The 21,998-nt window shown below is 42.9% G+C and overlaps 2 protein-coding genes and 1 pseudogene across 4 annotated transcripts in view; 1 reads left to right on the top strand and 2 right to left on the bottom strand.

The window, feature by feature from the left end:
- The window catches only part of LOC102536747 (UDP-glucuronosyltransferase 1A6), a 69,348-nt gene that overhangs the window by 9,435 nt on the left and 37,915 nt on the right, over window positions 1-21,998 (bottom strand). Inside the window, exon 1 of one of the 3 annotated variants that reach the window (XM_006209132.4) lies at window positions 2,713-3,616. The exons of the other annotated variants lie outside the window; for them this stretch is intronic. Within the exon in view, the coding sequence (XP_006209194.1) occupies window positions 2,713-3,576 (864 nt within the window). The 5' untranslated portion in view covers window positions 3,577-3,616. Of the gene's footprint in view, window positions 1-2,712; window positions 3,617-21,998 lie in introns of those variants that run through there. 3 annotated transcript variants of the gene reach the window in all.
- On the top strand, window positions 9,613-10,661 carry LOC102544961 (dnaJ homolog subfamily B member 3). The gene has a single exon (XM_031677789.2). It carries the CDS (start codon window positions 9,697-9,699, stop codon window positions 10,420-10,422), a length of 726 nt encoding a protein of 241 aa, XP_031533649.2. The 5' UTR covers window positions 9,613-9,696; the 3' UTR covers window positions 10,423-10,661.
- On the bottom strand, window positions 20,073-20,969 carry LOC140696535 (UDP-glucuronosyltransferase 1A3 pseudogene; annotated as a pseudogene).

Raw genomic sequence — 21,998 nt, 5'->3', positions numbered from 1 at the left:
GACAGATTTACAGGGGAGAAAATATGGTATCAAGAAACGCAGTTGATACAGTTCTGCAGCCTCTCCCATTAAACATCCTAAATAAAGAAGGAAATCACTAAAGTAAATAAAGACTATTTGCCAAAAAGCAATAGCAAACATAATGCAAAATGATGAAATGAAAATCAATTTCCATTAAAATCAGGAGCAAGATGAATTCTTGCTGTTACCGAAATCATTCAGCTGCTTTTAGAGAGTCTAGTGAATTCAAAAAGACTTGGTACAGAACTGAGAACAGAAGAAACAAATTTCAGATTTTTTGGAAAATGACTGCATGCTAGGTTTGGGGGGTTTTTTAATGGTGAAAATCAAAAGTTTGGTGAGATGGCTGAATAGTGAATAGATAACCAGCTGGAGATAGAAATGGAAAAAAAAAGTCATGTTCACAGAAGTGACCCCCCAAAACGCTGTTGAACAGTTAAGAAGAAAAATAAGAAATAAACAGAACAAATAGGAAGGAAGCTACAAAATATTTGATCCTTGTTAAGGCGATGTTTGAAGTAACAAGAAGAACAACAAAATACCCTGGGGCACAAGCTTCAGTGTTCCCTCACGGGAGAATAGGCTAGGTGCCTAACAAGTAACCTGTGGCACGTGAGTGCCATGAAATATTATGCAGCAGATAAAAATAGATGCACTATTTAGAACTGGAGCCATACTCGTGATAGACTGATAAGTGAGCAATGAGGATACTTTATTACCTTTTTCTAAATAAAATAAGCAACAAAAAATGTGTACATATGTTCTTTCTGTAATTGTAAGAGTATAAAGAACTGTTGAGGATTACTATTTATCTGATAACTAGTCCTCAGTTCATATCCCTTTTGTTTTCATTCATTCATTTAACAAACGCTTGGTGAGTGTCTATTACACGCCAAAGATGCTGATACTGACAGGACATCAATCACATGCAGACCCATTGCCAGGTGTTAAGGATGCAGTGCCTGGCAGAAGGGGTCCCTGCCCCCACACATAGGGAAGAGACAGTCAATAAACAATTATCCCAACAAAATGATCAAGGTATTCAACATGCTACAAAGGAAACAGCACAAGATGCTATCTTAGAGAGAAGGACTCTCTGAGGAAGTGACATTGAAGCTGATCTGAAAAACGTGAAGACAGCCACCTAACAAATTCAGGGAACAGCATCTCAGAAAGAGGGAACAGCATGTTCAAGGGTCTTGAACTGGGAGAGATTTTGGAATGTCCCAGGAAAAGAGAGAAGGCCAGTGTAACTGATGATGTCCATGCAGATTTCTAGATAAACTTTTCTATTTCAAATGGAATTTCCATTATGAATGCATGTCTCCAAAGTTTTAAATTTCAAAGTGATTATGAAACACAATTGCTTTCTCTTGGATTCTTCATAATGATGCCAAAAATATTTCTTTTCAATATCTGCCTAGCTTGGACTTGCTAGCTAGCTTTCTTTCCTTTGACCTGGGATACATCCACTGGTTTGATGATACTTCACCTCTTTCTTTTCCCCTATCTGAATAAGAATCATTAATGGTTTTCTACATTTGCTTTCAGAAAATCAACACCGCTTTCTTTCTTCACCAGACCACCCCCTTGGACACAGATTGGTCCAACAGGCCATGGGGTATCAGACTCTTACTGCCATGAGAGCTTTGAGAGCTTATGAGATCTCTCTCCACTTTATAGGGGAGTAGTCAGAGCCCCACAGAGAAGAACCTGTTTTGCCGCACTGGGGTGGGGACATCCACCCAGCATCTGCTTTCTTACCTGCTGTTCTTCCTGCTGCCCGAAGTTTCACCTTGCTATGAAAATTACATGACCATTTAAAATATGAATCATGTCGGAGGCACCATGAAAGTAAGATTCATTGCTCTCCAAGGCTGATGGTAGCCCCTTAGTAGGAGCCAGAATCAGCACCTGGAAAGTGCTGGCTACCAGCAGATCCTTAACCAATGCTTGAAACATAAATACATGAATACCCATTGAAATGTCAGCTCCTTGGAGAATCCTTCCCAAAGCTCCATTTGAAGGAACCTCTCTTGCTACCCTCTCTCACCTCTGTTGAGATTTACTTTTTGCATACCTCCAGTTCTGGATGGGAAAAAAAATAACATATAAGCATTTAAGAGAATGAGACACATGAAAACTTTCTGCCCAGTGTCAGAGCCTGGCTGTCTGGTTATCTGCTTAATAGAGGACATGGAACTGCAGGATTCAGCTTCCTCTTAGAATACCTAGAGGCTGGACTTTTAATCAGGAACATAAAGGCAATTTGCCCTGCCAGGATCAATAGATATCAAAGAATTATTTCTGCAGTCTTGAATCTTGTGAGCCTGACCCAATCAAGGGCAAAGTGCATGCTGCACAATTCTGTTCTCCGCGAGGAACTCTGGACCCAGCGCCCTACGAGTCTAACCCGTGTTGCATCGAATTGATTACACTTCACTGGAGCACGCAGAATAAAACTGCCAAAGTATACTTCCCTGAAGTGTCCGATAAAAGAAATAACTTAGAGATAATGCCAAAGACATATAAATTACAACTCAGAACTAGGGGACTTGCAAGATAGACATAAACACGAGAGGACATCTGAATCTATCTCAGCGTGTTCATTCAGCTTATCTCTGTGCAAACTCATCTACCCACAGCACTTGCAAGAATACGGACATATAAAGTTCCCATTCCGATACACACCTGGGATAGCGGGGTTTTGCTAGCACAGTTGATCCCACCAATAAAAACTATGTTGGGCATGATGGGCCTCGGGAAATCAAACACAAAGTCTTTTCTGAGAAGCCAGATAGACCCAGATTTCAGAAGGTCCTGGACAGTCACGTCTTTCTGAAGGACTTCCGAGGCAAGAGATGCATATGGGGAATAAACCACACTGCACAGAAAGTTCTCTGACAAGGCAACGAGCATGTTCTTCACCCGCTGCAGGAAGGTCATGTGATCTGGGTTAGAGGACAGAGGCCTGGGCACATAGGACGGTGGATTTGGGCACTGGGTACCCAGAGAGTCCAGGCTGCAGGGCAGTCCATTCAGGAAGAACACGGCAGGTAAAGCCAAGTACTGGGCCACGATGGGGCCGCAGGGAAGGAAAGGATCTGTCAACACGGCATCAAAGTTGCTTGCCGCCAGGAAGGCCATCAGCTCCTTGTTGTGCAGTAGGTGGGAGCAGGCAGACAAGAGCAGAGCGGAATCCTCTTTGACTTTCTGGTACATTTTGATCACACGCTGCAGGAAAGGATCATTCTCAAAAACATTACGCCCGAGTGTGATGAAAATCTTTTCCAGTTCCTCCCTCTGGAATGGCACAGGGTACTTCCTCAAGGTGTAAGATGCTCCTTCTTTAATGTGCGTGGAGGCATCAGGTGCTATGACCACTATGTCATGTCCCCTCTGCTGCAGCTCCCGGATGACACTGACCAAGCTCAGCCAATGACTGCCATCTACTGGGACCACCAGCAGCTTCCCGCCCTGGGACATGGTGGGGCCAAGCGCCCACAGCAGCAGTCCCAGGACAAGCGGACGTGGACCCCAGGATCCCGTTGTCATGGTGCCCCTGCTGTTCCTACCAAAACTGTCATCTGCCGGAGGTTTGCCCTCTCCCGCTTACACAACGCAAGAGCCAAACTGTACACCAAGTTAATGTTTCATTAGGCCACATGATTATAGCTGACAGTCAGCCAGAGGCAGCCGGAAGTTTACATTTAGAGATAAAGAGGGCTGAACTTTATTAGGTCTCTCATAGGCAACAATAGTTTAACTGGCTAGAATTCCTTCTCAGCTACTCAAATTACATTCTTTTTTTTTTCAGTTAAACTATAGGTGGTTTACAATATTGTGTTAGTTTCAGGTGTACAGCAAACTGATTCAGTTTTACATATATACATATTCTTTTTCAGACTCTTTTCCATTATAGATAATTAAAGATATTGAATGTAGTTTCCTCTCCTCTATAGTAGGTCCTTGTTGTTTATCTATTTTAAATATAGTGATGTGTATCTGTTAATCCCAAACTCCTAGTTTATCCTTTCCCCCTTTTCCCCTTTGGTAACCATAAATTCATTTTCTATGTCTGTGAGTCTGTGTTTTATAAAAAAATTTCTTTTGTATCATACTTTAGATTCTACTTATAAGTGATATCATATAATATTTATCTTTCTCTGTCTGACTTCACTCAGAATGATTATCTCTAGGTCCCTCCGTGTTGCTGCAAATGGCATTATTTCATTCTTTCTTATGGTGGAATAGTATTCCTCAATATACCACATCATCTTTATCCATCCATCTGTTGATGGACATTTTGATTGCTTCCTTGTCTTGGCTACTGTAAATAGTGCTGCTATGAACATTGGGGTTCATGTATCTTTTCAAATTAGAGTTTTCATCTTTTCCAGATTTATGCCCAGGAGTGGGATTGCTGGATCATATGGCAACTCTATTTTTAGTTTTTTAAGGAAACTCTACACTGTTTTCCATAGTGGCTGCACCAATTTACGTTCCCACCAACAGTGTAGGAGGATTCCCTTTTCTTCACACCCTCTCCACATTTATAATTTGTAGACTTTTTGATGACAGCCATTCTGGCTATTGTGAGGTGATACTTCATTGTGGTTTTGATTTGCATTTCTCTAATAATTAGTGATGTTGAGCATCTTTTCATGTGCCTGTTGGCCATCTGTATATCCTTTTTGGACAAATGTCTGTTTAGGTCTTCTGCCCATTTTTGAGTGAGTTGCTTTTGTTTTTTCAATATTGAGTTGTATGAGCTATCTATATTTTGAAATTAAGCCCTTGTCGGTTGCAGCGTTTGCAAATATTTTCTCCCAGTCTGTAGGTTGTCCTTCCATTTTGTTTGTGGTTTCCTTTGCTATGCAAAAGCTTATAAGTTCAGCTAGGTCCCATTTGTTTATTTTTGCTTTTATTTCTTTTATTTTGGGAGACTGACCTAAGAAAACACTGCTCTGATTTATGTTAAAGAATGTTTTGCCTATTTTTTTTCTAGAAGTTTTACAGTATCATGTCTAATATTTCAGTCTTTAAGCCATTTTGAGTTTGTTTTGGTGCATGGTGTGAGGGAGGGGTCTAACTTCATTGATTTATACACGGCTGTCCAGCTACCCCACTACCACTTTCTGGAGAGGCTGTCTTTTCCCCATTGTATAGTCTTTCCTCCTTTGTTGAAGATTAATTAATTGTGTGGGTTTATTTCTAGGCTTTCTGCGCTGTTGCCTTGATCTATGTGTCTGCTTTTGTGCCAATACCATGCTGTTTTGATGAAATCACATTCCTGAGTAAACAGAAAAGGCAAAGCATCTCCAACACCTTTGAATCCATTAGATTAGTATTTCCATGGACCAAGAGAGTATTATCCAAAAGGAAAGGAGGCTTTGTGATAACAAAGCAGAACTCCTTTTCAGAAATGAAATTGAAAGCTGAATATGCCTTTCAGAAAGAAAAAAACATGATGTTGCAAGCAGCCTTTAAGTACATCCTTCTCTGTAGCTCACTCAAGGTTCTGCCCAAGCAGCACATCGTGTTTTAAATCATTCATCCAGCTGGTATCTGTTGATCCCAGCACAGTGCAGGGCCTGGAGGCTCCAGCAGAGACCCCCAGAGATGCAGTCCCCACCCCTACCCCCAGCCCCCACCCCCAAATTCATGCTCCATCTAGAGAGACAGACTAACGATTCAAACAGGTAAACGGACACATCAGAGGTTGTGTCTTAGCAGGCTAAGAAGGAAATGAATGCTGCCGGAACAGACAATGGCGGGGAAAGAGGCCAGCTACATTCCGTGGGCACAGAAGGCCTTTCTCAGGACAGGTCTGTACTCATTCAGGGAGACAGTGAGAGAACACTCTGTAAATAAGAAACCAGAATAATTGAAGCAATAAAAGCTAAACTGTACTCATCACACAGGCCCAAGGTCCAGGGGAAAGAAAACACTTTGGGGAATTCTGATGACTGGTTGAAGACAAAGGGAGAAAGATGAACAAAAGGCAATGAAGAAGAACATGTATTTCTTGCTCTTGCACTCTGTGCCAGGCATGGAGCTAAGCACGTTACAGCATGGCTTACATTACCGCATGGCTTACGTTACCCCTGGAATTAGGCTGTGAAGGCAAATGCTGTTATTGCCATTTACAAACAAAGGCACTGAGCTTCCCAGAGACACGTGATTTGCCAGAGGCCTGCTTTTATTAAGTGGCAGAGCTGAGACCCAGGCCCCAGGTGTTAGAGCCCAAAGGCCCTGCCTCTTACCCACAACTCCCTGCAGCTTCTAGCAGGGCCCAGACCACCATGTTAAGGCTGAGACGGAAATTTATAACCAGCCAGAAGTCAGAAGCACGGCTGTGATGCCCACAGTCATTACACGATCAACATAACCGGAGGGCAGGCAGATGGCAGGACTTTGGGATTAAGGAGAATATACTCACAGAGCGATACTCAGCACAGGCCAGTGCTCCAAAGGGCAGGAGATGGGTCAGGGGCAAGTATGTTAGTTGCCAAAGAGAAATGCCTCTCCCCAAGAAAGGGCGAATCGGAGCACAGAACAGAGCACCTCACTCTTTCATTTTGGGATAAATTGTTATTCTATACAATCCCAGGATGAAAGCAGAGAGCCCAATATTTCAACCATGGACATCACTGGCCACCCGTACTTGGGGATCTCTCTAGTCACGGAAAAACTGCTAATTTTAAAGCTTTGATGCCCTGTGGGGCATATTCACAGGATCCCATCTCATTCTGGTACTTAGAATTGGTACTTAGAGTCCCTTTTCCTGTTACCACCATCCTTACTCCACAGACCTCCAGGCTTGTTTTGGCTTATGCTTGGGGACACACATGTGCCCATGCTCACACTCATGCATTGTGAAGCTCCCCCTTCCCTTCCATACCCAGCCCCAAGCACCCCCCACTCCGTAGAACCCAGATCATGGATAAGCAGAAAAGACTCATTGGTGTGCGTTTATCTGCCACGCTGAAATTCATAGTCCAGTTTAAGCATTAAGGGCAACGACTCTTCTGAAGTCTCGATGTCATGAGAGTTCATCTGCAGATCACACAGAAGAAAGGGGCTGTAAATACACACAATCACCACTGTAATGATTTTATGGCTTTCCTGTATCACCCAGAGTCTTAGAACTTTTTGAGGCCTCTATGCACTCGGATGGTTTGGGGTCATGACTCTGCCCATGACCCATGACTAGGAACTGTTCTTTACCTGTATGAATAGCGGGCAACCCACATTCATTCTCAAGAATTATGACCAAAAACCACTACTAAGCTCCTGTCTGGAACCTGAGCAGACCTGACACTCAAAATCCATTGCTAATTCCCCTCCTCACCAAATGGCCCTCCCAGCGCTGTGCTAGGAGCTGGGACCAGAAATCCAAGTTAGAAATGGTTCATGCCTGTCAAGAGGGTTCAGACGGACAAACAACCAAATACAGGGCAGGCAAGATGTGTTCTGGTCAAGGAGCATGCGTGGCCAAGGAAACACAGAGCAGGGCAGCAATGTGCTCTTGCTTTGGGGCCTGCCAAAGAGTGGGGTGTCTGCAAGATCATTCATGGGAACCCCCTGGAAGGTGATTCCTTCTAAAGCTGAAGTCAATAGCTAAGAAAACCACCACTCCACACACTCCTAGCTCCTTTGATGGGACTAGATTGGAGCTGCTTGTCACTAACGGGGCTACGTAAGTAAGTCTGTTGCCTTCCAGATAATCAGTGGGACCCTTCAGGGAGAAACAAAGCCATCTTCCTTAAATCTCCAGCATTTTGCTCTATTCTGCCTTGTATGCCTAGCAGATTGCCTACCTGTCTCTGCTACTAGACTGACACCCATTCTCACACTCTATTTATTTATTTATTTATTTATTTATTTATTTATTTATTTATTTATTTATAAAGCTGAAAGCAGAATTTCAGCTTTGGAACCACTCTGTCACTCAGGTGGCAGCCCACAGTTCTGCAGACAGTAAGACTCAGTAAATGTCTCTGTATGGAGGTGACACACCTTCTCCTGCTGCTGTAGGCCCCACATGCAAGCAAGCAAATGCTGAATCTAGACTATTCTACCACTGCTTCTCAGACCCAGCTCCCACAGTCCTGCTCCAGGGCCTCAGCCCCCAGTACCTGTAACCCCTACCTGTCCCTTTTGATTCCTTGCATCAGCTGCCTCTGTATGGCCCTACACAACCTCTGCCCCTGAAGTCTTGGTCACCAGCTCCCTAGGGCCCAGGATGGAATTCAGACTCCACAGCCTTGCCGTCGGAACTCCCTAGAATGGACTCCTGCTCCCCTGGCCAAGCTCATTCCTCCTCTCTAGCCCTTCTGCTTGAGCCCTCCCTCTGCCCTGCTCCTTCTAGCCATTTGGATCACTTAACTCTCCCAAAACACACCTTGTACTTTTCAATATTGCTTTGTTCACAATGCACTCTACCCCTGATCTGTTTATTGCGTGCGTAGCCTGTGCCAAGTCCAGGGCTTCAGTCTTTCAAGGTGATATAAAGTCAGCAGTTTGCTCTGGTGAAATGGCACACCCTTTTGGATCTACCGCCCTTTGTGATGAAATGTTGAGTTCATTGGTTAATCATTTCCTCTTGGAACTAAGCGACCTTTATTGGTGTTGCTTCACCATTTATCAAAGCAAAGAATATAGTGTCAGGAAGAGAATAAGGAGGAAGTGAAGTCAGATGTCAAGAAATATCAAAAAGAAAATCACAGCTGTGATACAGCACTTTCAGTGGAAACAATCACTGTGCTCCAAGTTTACCCACACAGCACTATAAACATGGCCAGCAAATTCTAATCATTTTAATATACTAGATCAGGAGTTCACAAATTGTGGGCCAAGGCATGCTAGGAATCCCCAAGAGTTTTTCACAGAATTTTGCAAAGTTGAAACTATTTCTGTAATAATGATATTTGACTTTTTCCCTCTCATTCTCACTAATGTGTACAGTGGAGTTTCCCAGTGGCTCCATGACACGCGATCCAGCACCAAACTGAACGCAGAAACAGATGTAAAAGTCTAGCACTTCTATAAAGCCAGAAAGAGTTTTTTAAGTAAACTGATAGTTATTTTTCCATAAAAATATGATAGGTTTATCATTACTAAGTTGACTAATTAGCTTTTGGTTGTTTGCACTTGTAATGAGGTAAGTGCTGATAGACATAACCCACAAAAACAAAAGCAAGAGTCCTGAAGCCAAAAAAGTTGGAGAAATGCCGTCCTAGCATCATTTGAATGCTAGGACATTTGATGAACGAGACGGCTGTCCTTCAGCCCAGGGTCGGACTCAACTCAATCCCGTCACTACCTCAGGCCGCGGGAAGCCTGGTGTCAAGACTACGCTCAGAAAATCATTCCCTAAGGCAGCCCGCCACAGCCCCTGTTCGGGGATCAGGGCTCAGCTGGGGCCCTGGTGGGCGGGGCTTGTGGTGGGCGGGGCCTCCGCGCCCGCGTGCGACACCGCGGCACCGAGCGCCTCGCGGGGCGTGCACTCTGGGGCGCGAGCGCTGCGTTCTGGGGCGCGGCCTCGGCCTGTGAGACGCCGGCTTCGTCACAAGGGGCGCCCCTTGCGGGCGGCACTTGGGCCCGCGCCCCGGGGCTGCCAGCCGCGCCGCTCCGAGCCCGTGGCCCGCGGGCCGCGCGCGGCCGCCCGGCATGGTGGACTACTACGAGGTGCTGGGCGTGCCCCGCCGGGCCTCGTCCGAGGCCATCAGGAAGGCCTACCGCAAGCTGGCGCTCAAGTGGCACCCGGACAAAAACCCCGAGAACAAGGAGGAGGCGGAGAGGAGATTCAAGCAAGTGGCCCAGGCCTACGAGGTGCTGTCAGACGCCAAGAAGAGGGACGTCTACGACCGATGCGGCGAGGCCGGGGTGGAGGGCGGCGGCGGCGGCGGCGGCAGACCCTTCGAGGACCCCTTCGGGGACGTCTTCACCTTCCGCGACCCAGCCGACGTCTTCAGGGAGTTCTTCGGCGGCCGGGACCCATTTTCATTTGATTTCTTTGGAGACTCGCTTGAGAACATTTTGGGGTGTCGGCGGAGCTCCCGGGGAAGCAGATGCAGAGGATCCGCACCCCTTTCCTCCACCTTCAGTGGATTTCCAACATTTGGAGGTAGTTTTTCTTCTTTTGATACAGGATTTACTTCCTTTGGTTCCGTGGGGAGCAGGGGCGTTTCTTCCTTCTCCATGTCTTGTGGTAGTGGTGGGACGGGCAACTTCAAATCCGTGTCGACTTCCACCGAAATCATTAATGGCAAAAAAATCACCACCAAGAGAGTCGTTGAGAATGGCCAAGAAAGGGTAGAAGTGGAAGAAGACGGAGAGCTAAAGTCCCTGATAATAAATGGCAAAGAGCAGTTGCTGCACATTGACATCAAGTGATTCCAGTCCACGTATAACTTAGAGCGCATTCTGAGGACTAGCAGGACATTCATTTTTTTGAAGATTGCAAGTGAACTCTACTTTCAAAACAACTGTACTCAAGAATTTATAAACAGGTCACGCCAGCGCCCTATTCGTTGTTACTGTTGGGACCACACAAACAGGACCTCTGTTTTTCTTTAAAACTGTTGTAAACATGTGTATGCACTTTGCTATTTATTAAACATAACCCCAAGGCAGACAGTGATTATTTCATAGTACTGGGACAAACTGTGCACCGCAGCACCTTGAACCTTGCTTTTCCATTTTGTTTGAAGTCTGAGCCAAGGAGTTTGCTCTGAAGTTAACGTTGCCAAGTTTACTTCAATTTTTCAGCACATAGTAGTAGGAGATACGAATATATTAGTACTCCTGACTTAACGGATGGTTTTCAGTTTCACATAAATGCTGGTGACATAGTAATAGTTGACAGTTTAAACGTAACGTTAAGCCTAGGCCTTTTAGAAGCCGGTAAACCTGGCAAAAGTGATGTATTAGTTCTCTGTGGCTGCTGTAGCAGATTACCACAAACTTGGTGGCTTGAAACAATGCATTATTTAGTCTCTTTAAGGTCTGAAAATCAGAAATCTGAAATCGCTTTCACTGGACTGAAGTCAGTGTTAGTGGGGAGCGTGCTCCCTCCAAAGGCTTAGGCAAAATAGTGAAGTGAATCCCTCAGTTATATGACTGGTTAATAGCATCCTTAGTACACTATTCAGATCACTTGACAGCAATTCGAAACAAAAGCAAACAAAAAAACCCAGTGGCGGTGTTGGCTCAAAAACTTAATGCAAATCTCATTGCTTGCCTACACCCAAATTGGTTCTACAGCTATGATTGCTAGTAATGTCAAAAGCATTTCCACAAGGCTACACAAAACTATCCCATTGCCACGTGCAGGATGTTATCTCATTTCAAATTAGGCTGACAAAAGTCAAAAATACTGGAAAGCTTGGAATAGTGGAAAGTTTGGAATATTGATTGAGTGAAACAGCGTAAATACGTCGCAAAGGGTAGCTTTCTGTTGGCACAGTTTATACCCTCAAAGAAGACCTTTTTGGGCCTGGTTACCTTGGGATAGTCCATCACAAAATAAGTGCCATCCCCCTTGGTCATCTCCAAGGAAAGACTTGTGTAAGGCATGAGGGACAAAAGACAACTGAACCAGACAGACTGGAAGTGCACCATGTGGACTGAGTGCATTGTTAACAAACTAAGAATATGTGAGATTAAGTTTGGAAACCCTTTGGTCCCTTAAAGTCCAACCCCCATAGAATGACACGCAGACAGTACACAGCAGGAACACGGGATTCAGCCACTCTCCCATGGGGACAGAGTCTTAAAACCATATCAAATGAACAGTCACTGAGGTACCTGGGCAGTGCTGCTTATGTGCTCCGTGCAAGAAGTATCACAATAAAGCAGACTCCTGGGCCTTTTCATGTGCTTGCCAGGCAAGGGAACCCACACTGGTGAAGACATTCATAGTTGTTGAGGGAAGCAGGGAGAGAAGGGATGTTAGAAGTTTTGAGGTGATAGGAAGGAAGGTGCACAGTTTCATGGAGCTTATGCTAATTAAGAGTTGAAAATTACCACTCTGGATAGGGCAGAATAAATGCACTTGAATTTCTACTGTTGGTTAAAATAAGTCCCCATTGTTCAGTGGTCAGGTAAGTTTTCTGTTGAATCAGTAAGACTGACACACCAAGGTGGCCCAGAGGTCATGTGTCTTTAACAGCTCTGGGTAGTCATAATAGTTGAGGGCAAAGACAGCCTTCAGTTTTGATATATCCTGGATTAGTTCTGCTAAGTGGAAAGTTTCCCTTTTACAGAAATAAAAGGCATTTTATTTAAAGAATTTTCAAAATTGAAAATCTTTTTTTAAATGTCTTGACTCAAAAAATAGCACTGCTCTGGGTCTGTATTATCAGTCTTCCTTTTTTATGGAAAGGTTTGAATGGCCTTCAGAGTGGAAGAAAGGCATTTCCTCTGGTGCAAAAATGACCATCTTAAGTTCCCAGCATTGGATTCCCTCTATGGAATCACTAGCACCTTCCCACAGACATAGCCAGGCAGAGAGAGCTGTGTTCCTGTGAGCACCAAGAGACCTGGAGACCTGTGGTCATCTCAGCAGCATCCAAACAGCCACTTTCCCTGTTGGAGCTTCACACTTAATTGTTTTTATTTTAGCTTTTTTCGCACAACTGAAAACATTTGGTACAGAAAATACTCTCTTCCAGTAACCATTAGGGATCAATCTTGTTTATCCTGCGATTCCACTCTCCTGTCTCCAAAAATGGAGAAATTCCTTCCTCATCTTGGGAAGTCATTCACCTAAATGCTTACTTCTGAAGAAATTTTTAATTCTTTCTCATCCTATTGTCTCAGTAAACACAGACTCCTTTTATGTCCTCTTCTCCCACTCTCTAAACCCTTTCTGTGTAATTTCAACTACCACCAGTCAGTATAATCAGCAGTCTCATTTGCCTACATGCTGGGAAATAGTCAATGACCACATTAATAGAAAAGTCTATTCGCCATCTTTAGCCTATGCAGCTGAATTTTGGACTTATTAGTAACTTAATAAAGCTCTTTCCTCTTATTAATATGCAACTTGTAATATACCCAATCAGAAAGAAACTTTGTTTTTTATTTTTTTTTCCCAACTTAGTGGATGAGAATACTTGTGTAAGATCAGGAAGGGTGCTTCATTCAAGGTATCTATATTTGACAAAATTCAGATGAATTCTTTACTTTGGAAATTTATGAAAACAAAATTATTTGTTGAAAATGAGTATATTCAGATCATGCATGGGGGAGCCAGGAACTTGAAGGAAGCAAAAAAATGAATTACTTAAAATGCACATTGAAAGCAATAAAGGTCATAATTGATAATGCAGAAAGAAAAATCGGTGACAGAAATATGCCTTTCCAGAAATCATCTCCCAGAATGCATCAGAAAAATAGAGAAGATAAAATTGGAGAGGAATATGATAGCAACAGAGCTTGAAAAGTAGAAATCTATGTATGACAGATGTTCCCAAAAGAGAAACCAGAACAAAAAGTTCAATAACTTAGAGGAAAACTTTCAGTAAGATCTGGGCTTAACTTTAGGCTGACTCTGTGTGGTAGGCAGAAAAATGGCCTTGCAAAGACATTCACATTCTAATCCCTGGAGCCTCTGACTATGTTGCCTTACATGGCAAAGGGACCCTGTAGATATGATTAAGGGTCTTGAAATGGGAGATTACCTTGGATTATCAGGATAGGCTCAGTGTAACCACAGGGATCCTCACAAGTCAAAGAGGGAGGCAAGACAGAGACTTAAAGATGCTGTACTGCATTTACATGGAAATGGAAAAGTGCCAGAGACTTCCCAACTTAACAAAAAAAAAATTGTTTGGAAAAAGGAAACACTTATGTAAAAAGAATGAGCTTATACTAAGGGAAGGAATAAAATCAAGCAATTATATTATATGAATGGACAGAATTCTTACATCAAAAAAAATGAGTTTGGATGGAATTTTTGAAGTGTTATTTAAAAAAAATTTAAGGAAACATTTTAATAAAGTGTTCTTTTTAAGTTGAAAGAGATAGATGTCACATATATGGTCAAGTTATTTTTGGCAAGGGTGCAGACTATTCAACAGGGACAGTCTTTTCAACAAATGGTACTGGGAAAACTGGATATCTGAATGCAAAAAAAAAAATGAAGTTGGCCTCTTAAGAACACCATATACAAAAATTAACTCAAAATGGATCAAAGACCTAAATATAAGACTTAAACTATAAAGCTCCTAGAAGAAAACATAATATAGAGCTTCACAACATTGAATTTGGCAAATATTTCTTGAAAATTACACAAAAGTCATGGGTAATGAAAAAATAGACAAATTGGACTTCATGAAAAATATGTGCATCAAACAACATAATCAACAGACTAAAAAGGCAAACCATAGAATGGGAAGAAATATTTGCAAACCTTATAAGAGATTAATATCCAGAATATATAGAGAACTAAAACTCAACAACAAAAAGATCTGATTCAAAAATTGGCAAAGGACTTAGACATTTCTCCAAAGAAGATATACAAATGATCAATAAGCACGTGAAAAGATGCTCAATATCACTGATCATTAGGGGAATGCAAATCAAAACTACAGTGAAATGTCACCTCACACCAATTAGGATGGCTGTCATTGAAAACAGAGCAAAACAAGTGTTGGACAGGATGTGGAGAAATTGAAACCCCTGTGTACTGTTGGTGGAAATGTAAAATGGTGCAGTGCATTCCATTCTGTGGAAAACAGAATGGCAGTTCCTCAAAAAACTGAAAATAGAATTACCAGATGATCCAGCTATTCCACTTCTGGGTATATACCCCCAAAAAGTGAAAACAGGGCCTTGAAGAAATGTTTGTACATCCATGTTCAGAGCAGCATTATTCACAATTGCCAGAAAGTGAAAGCAACCTATGTCCGTTGACAGATGAATAGACAAGTAAACTGTTGTCTATACAATGGAATATTATTTGACCTTAAAAAAGAAGGAAATTTTGACATATAAAACAACATGAAGGAAGCTAAAGGACATGTTAAGTGAAATAAATCAGTATCAAAAAGAAAAATACTGTATGATTCCACTTACATGAGGCACCTAGAGTAGTCAAATGCATAGAGACAGAAAGTAAAGTGGTGGTTACCAGGGACTAGGGAGTGGGGGAAGTGAGGAGGTGTTGTTTAAGGGGTATAGAGTTTCAGTTTTTGAAGATGAGTTCTGGCGATAGGTTGCACAACAATGTGAGTGTAATTAAGGCTACTAAACTACACTTAAAAATGGTTAAGATGGTAAAACTTAGGGGTATTTTACCAAAAACATTTTTAAAAGGCAAATTTTATGAAGAAAATATAGCAGTCATAAACCTAGATGCCCTAGTTGAGCAGCTATATGTTTAAAGTAAAAATTATTAAAAATTTCAAATGTAAATTGGGCAAAATTCAGTTAAATGGGGAAATATTTTAATACATCATTTTCAGAATTGTGCATATTGAAGGTTTTTTCTAATAGAAAAATTTAAAATATACATTTTAGGTGTATCTATGTATGGAACATTTACAAATGATCATATGCTATCTGATATAGTAGCCACTGGCTACACATGACTTGAAATGTGGATAGTCCAAATTGATACATGCTGAAAGTGTAAAATACATATCAGATTTTGAAGGCTTAGTATGAAAGAAAAAATATGAAATACTTCATTAATAATTTTATATTGGGGAGAATGGTCAAGATGGAGGAGTTAGAAGACCCTGAGCTCACCTCCTCCCATGGGCACACTAATATTATAACAATTTACAGAGCAAATACTGACGAGAAAAACTTGAAGACTAGCATGAAAGTTCTTCTACAACTTATAAAGAAGGAAGCACGACAAGCTATATAGGAGAGGTGGAGACGTGGTATAATCAAGGCCCACACCTCTAGGTGGACAACCCACAGATGAGAGGATAATTACAATTGCAGAGATTCTCCCTAAGGAGCTAGGGGTCTGAGCTCCATATTGGCCTTCCCAGCCCAGGGTCCTGCACCAGGAAGAAGAGCTCCCAGAACATTTGGCTTTGAAGGCCAGTGGGGCTTGCTTTCAAGAAAGCCAGAGGGCTGTAGGAAATAAAGACTCCACTCTTAAAAGGTGCATACAAGATCTCACGCATGCTGGGGCCTCAGGCAGAAGCAATAATCTGAAAAGAGCCGGAGTCAGACCCTCCTGATGATCTTGGAGAATCTCCCATAGAAGCAGGAGGCAACTAGAGATCATCTTGGAGATACAGACAGTGGCGGCAGCCATTTTGGAGAGCTCTGTTCCACCACAGTGACACTGGTGCTGGCAAGTGCCAGTTTGGAATCCTCCCTCTAGCGTACTAGTGCCAGGACCCAGCCCCACCCTGTAGGAATCAGTACTAAGACCTGGGGCCAAGCAGCTAGCTGAGTGGGGACACAGACCACCCACCAGCAGGCCAGCTTCCGTAGAACTCCCTGAAGTCCCACCACACGGGTCTGGTCCCAGCCACCAGACCTGGCCCTGTCCATCAGATGGACCAGGACCCGGACCCACCTACCAGCGCACCAGTGCTAGCCCAGAGACCCCCCTGGACATTGGCCCTACTTTCCATGAGGCTGGCACCGGCTCCAGGATCCCTGGGCCCTGCAGCCAGAAACTCCAGGACCCGGCCCCACCTACCAGGAAGCCAGCGTTAGCCCCAAGACCACGCCCACCCACAGGCAGGCTGGCACCAGCACCAGGATCCCCGGGTCCTGGCCCCGTGCACCAGCCAGCCGTCACCAGCTTCAGGAAACCTCAGACCCCACAGCTAACCCGTAAGTTTATCAGCTAACTTTTCAGCAGAAGCTCTGCAGGTCAGAAGGGAGTGGCACAATATATTCAAAGTGGTGAAAGGGAAAAACCTACAACCAAGAGTCCTCTACTTTCATTTGATTCAAAGGAGAGATTAAAAGCCTCACAGACAAGCAAAAGCTTAGAGTTCACTACCGTGAAACTAGCTTTACAAGAAATGTCAAAGGGAGTTCTCTAAGTGAAAAGTAAAGGCTGCAGCTAGAAATGCGAAAATGAGGAAAGGAAAGATTTCATTGGTAAAAGCAAATATACAGTAAAAGTATATCAACCAGGCATAAACCTAGCAGGAAGTTTAAAAAACAAAGTAGTAAAATTATGTATATCCACAATAAGTAGTTCAGGGATATACAAAACAAAAAGATGTGAACTATGATGTCAAAAACAATAAACGTGGGGGGAGAGTAAAAATTCAGGGTTGTTAAAATGCATTTGAACTAGAGATTGACAACTTAAAATAATAATATAATGATAGATAGAGAAATAGATTGCTATATATAAACCTCATGGTAACCACAAACTAAAAATCTATAAATCATACAAAAAAAGGGAAAGGAACCCAAAAGTAACTCCAAAGATAGTCATCAAATCACTAGGGAAGAGAGCAAAAGAAGGAACAACAACAACAAGAACTACAAAAACAACCCCAAAACAATGAACAAAATGGCAGTAAGTACATACCCATCAAAAATTACTTTAAATATAAATAGACTAAATGCTTCAATAAAAAGACACAGAGTGGCTGAACTCATATACAAACAAGACCCATAATATATGCTACCTACAAGAGACCCACGTCAGATCTAAAGACACACAGAGACTGAAAGTGAAAGGATGGGAAAAGATACAACATGCAAATGGGAAAGCTGGGGTAGCAATACTTACATCAGACAAAATAGACTTTAAAGCAAAGACTAAAATAGGAGACAAAGAAGGACACTACCTAATGATCAAAGGATCAATTCTACAAGAGGATATGACCATTGTAAATACATATGCCCCCAAATACCAAAAGCAAATATTAACAGACATAAAAGGAGAGGTTGACAGTAAACAACAATACTAGGATACATTAAAAAACCCACAAACGTCAATGAGCACATCATTTGGACAGAAAATCATCAAGGAAATACTGGCCTTAAACGACACATTAGACCAGTTAGACCTAGTAGTTATACATAGAACGTATTCCATCCAAAGGCAGCAGAATACGCATTATTTTCAAGTGCACCTGAGACGTTCTCTAAGAAGGATCACATGTTAGGCCACAGAAGAAGTCTCAGTAAACTTAAGAAGACTGAAATCGTACCAAGCACCTTTTACAACCACAATGAAGGCAGAAATCAACTACAAGGAAACAGCTGCAGAAAACACACACACACACACGGAGGCTGAACAATATGCCACTAAACAACCAATGGGTCACTGAAGAAATCAAAGAGGAAATTTTTAAAAATACCTGGAGACAAATGAAAATGAAAACACAATGATCCAAAATATACTGGACACAGCAAAAGTAGTTCTAAAAGGGAAGTTGATAACAATATAAGCCTACCCTAAGAATAAGGTAATCTCAGTAAGATTACCTTGTAAGAAAAATCTCAAATAAACAACCTAAATTTACACCTAAAGCAACTAAAAAAAAAGAACAAAGCCCAAAGTTAGTATGAGGAAAGAACTAATAAAGGTAAAAGCAAAAATTAAAAAGATCAATGAAACTAAGAACTGATTCTTTGAAAAGATAAACAAAATTGATAAGCCTTTAGCCAGACTCATCAAGAAAAAGACAGGGCTCAAATAAATAAAATCAGAAATAAAAAGGGAGAAGTCACAACCAACACTACAAAAATATGAAGAACCATAAGAGATTATTGTGAATACTTATATGCCAGTAAAATGAACAACTTAGAACACATGGACAAGCTCCTAGAAATGCACACTCTCCTAAGACTGAACCAGAAAGAAACAGAGTATGAACAGACCAATTACCAGTTACGAAATTGAATCAGCAATAAAATGACTCTCAAGAAATAAACCTCCAGGACCAGAAGGCTTTACAGGTAAATTCTACCAAACATTTAGAGAAGACTTAACATCTATCCACCTCAAACTATTCCAAAAATAGCAGAGGAGGAAATGCTTCTGAACTCATACTGGGAGGCCAACATCACCCTGATAACAAAACCAGACAAAGATACCACACAACTACACAAAAAATTACAGACCAGTGTTACTGAGTAACACTGATGCAAAAATTCTCAGCAACATATTAGCAAACCTGACTCAGCAATACATTAAAAGGATCATACACCACGATCCAGTAAGATTTATCCCAAGGACGCAAAACTGGTACAATATCTACAAATCAATCACCGTATTAAAAAATTGAAGACTGAAAGTCATATGAGCATCTCAATAGATGTGAGAAAAGCTTTTGACAAAATGAAACATCCATTTATGACAAAAACGCCCCACAAAGCGGGTACAGAGATAAAATACCTTAACTTATTTAAACACATATATGACAAGCCCAGAGTTAGCATCACACTGAATGGTGAAAAGCTGAAAGCATTTCCTCTAAGAACAGGCACAAGACAAGAATGCCCACTCTTGTCACTTTTATTCAAAATAATACTGTAAGCCCTAGCCACAATAATCAGAGCACAAAAAGAAAAAAAGTTACCATAATTGGAAAAGTAGTAATAAAACGGTCACTCTTTACAGATAACAAGATACTTACTTTACATAGAAAATCCTAAAGGTGCCACAAAAAAGAACTAGAACACATCAGTGAATTCAGTAAGTTGAGAATACAAAATTATTCTACAGAAACCAGTTGCATTTCTAAACACACTGACAATGAACTACCAGAAACAGAAATTAAGGAAACAATTCTATTTTCAGTATGGATGGTTCACAGCTCAAGTTCTCTGCTCCTGCTCAGCTGGAGAAAACTGCACAACCATGACGTGGTGCCTTTACCAAAGGGCAGTCTGGGTTGAATCACACCATTGCTTCCCAAACCTATTACAGACCCTCACCCCTTCCTGTCCCTCCTCTCAATGACCATCACAAGCCTTCACCACACTACTGGAGACTCTAACGATTTAGCTCACCCAGGACTGTTAGTAAGAGACTGAGAGCTGGAAATCTTCAGAAAGATCAGTAGATAAATAAGTACCTGAATATAAGTTCTTTTTTAAATGGGTTGCACTTGGAACATGGACGGAATAAAAGCACCAATACAGACCTGAGATAATGGTTTCCTGTTGGCACAGTTTATACCCCCAATGAACACCATGTTGGGCATGACTGGCCGGGGGTAATCCATCACAAAGTCTCCTCTGAACAGCCACACGGACGCAGAGCTAAAAATTTCCACCAGCGACACCTCTCTCTGAAGAAGCTCGGATGCCATCCGTTCGTAAGGAGTGAAAGATGCGTGGCAAATGTACTTCAGGGCCAGAGGGTACAGCATGTTCTTGACCCTTTGAAGGAATGTCATGTGGTCTGAATTCCTTGTTAACAGCCTAGGAACGTACGAGAAAGGGTTTGGGCATGCTGTGCCCTCAACATCGAAGTCACATGGAACGCCACGCAAAAAGAACACCGCAGGAAGGGACAGGTACTTGGCCAGCACTGCCCCGCAGGGGTAAACAGGGTCAGTTAACACCACATCAAAAGAACTGGCGTTCAGGCGCCTGATCAGATCCTTGTGAGACAGCAGCGCCTCGCAAGACCTTTGAAAGATTAAAGACGCATTTTTGAAGCCTAACATCGTATTCCAAAACATCTTTAGAAAATTTACTCTTTCAAAGAACAGATGAATATTGGCCGTCATTAGATAATCAAATTCGTCCTGCGTGTACGGAGTAGCGTAGGTTTCCATGGTGAAGAAGTCCTCTGGCTTGACGTGCATGTTCACCTCTGGAGAAAGGACGACTGCGTGGTGGTCCCTGGCGTGGAGCTCCCGCACGGCCTCCCGCATGCTGAGCCAGTGGCTGCCCTCCATGGGGACCACCAGCACCTTCCCGCCCTCGGCCCAGGGCCCGGCGCACAGGCACAGCAGCAGTGCAGCCAGCCCCTGGGGCCCCATGGCCGCGGTGGCCCGAGCCAGAAGCAACTGACTGCGGGGCAGGCTGCGCCTCCTACATTTGTTCTGCCATCCTTATCTTATCTCTCAGTCATTTCAACAAAATGGCATGTAATTGGAGGCACTGTACTCTCCTTACGTTAATCATTAGGGAATAAATCTCTCCCTGTCTTTCACCATTTTACTTTCTCCCAGATAAAGACCAACCTCTCTTATCTTGGGAAAACTCATCTGACTCTGCTGCTCCCTCTGGGGGCATTCTAGTTCACTCTCTTGTTTTTCATCCAGTTCCCAAACTGAGGCTGTGGACGCCCGTTTCCTTGGATTCTCTCCTATTTCTCTGTGAACCATATTCTGTGAAGTCGACTCTGAGGTTTGGGGAGTCATCTAAGGCCTCATCTCGAAACAGAACCCCTCTGCTGCAGGTGACGCTATTTGGAGCCCTTAAGTCTCTTTCCTGCCGTCATGGGGAACATGGAGCACACCCAGGAAAACAGACATTTCTAAGACAACTTTCTGTCCATGGGGACAGGATGCTGGCTGCCCATCTCATTCCTGTTCCACCCCAGGACGCCGCTCGTGACTCTTCAAGGAGAGACTACTTGAAGCAGCTCTCAGACACGGAAGTATCTGCAGCGATCCTTGACGAAGACAACAGAAGGGTTGGTTGAGATTCTGTATCTGCCTCGTGGAATAAGAGTTACCGTTATCTCAAGCGTCCACGAGCAAGACCACCCTTAGCAGTGACTCGGGGGTCAGAGAGCGCCATCCTCCAGGGCCTGCTCACCACGGGACAGGAGGGAGCCATCCCCTGGCCTTGGATCAGGCCATCTGAATTCTTCTCCTGACTATTGGAGGTTCAGTTCTTCTGCTACTCTGTTTGGGGCCTGGGGTGTCGATTAATTCGGACCTTTATTGCATGCTGCAGTTTATGTGCAAAGTTATCTCCAAGGTCACTTACAGCCTTAAGTCCTGATGAGGACAGATTCCTCCAGAACAGGAGACGTACGTAATGTGGGGTCCCCTGTGCAA

This window comes from Vicugna pacos, chromosome 5, assembly GCF_048564905.1.
Source record: "Vicugna pacos chromosome 5, VicPac4, whole genome shotgun sequence".
In the NCBI taxonomy this organism is placed as follows: Eukaryota; Metazoa; Chordata; class Mammalia; order Artiodactyla; family Camelidae; genus Vicugna; species Vicugna pacos.
The sequence above is the reverse complement of the archived record's forward strand: the minus strand, read 5'-3'. Positions and strand labels throughout refer to the sequence as shown.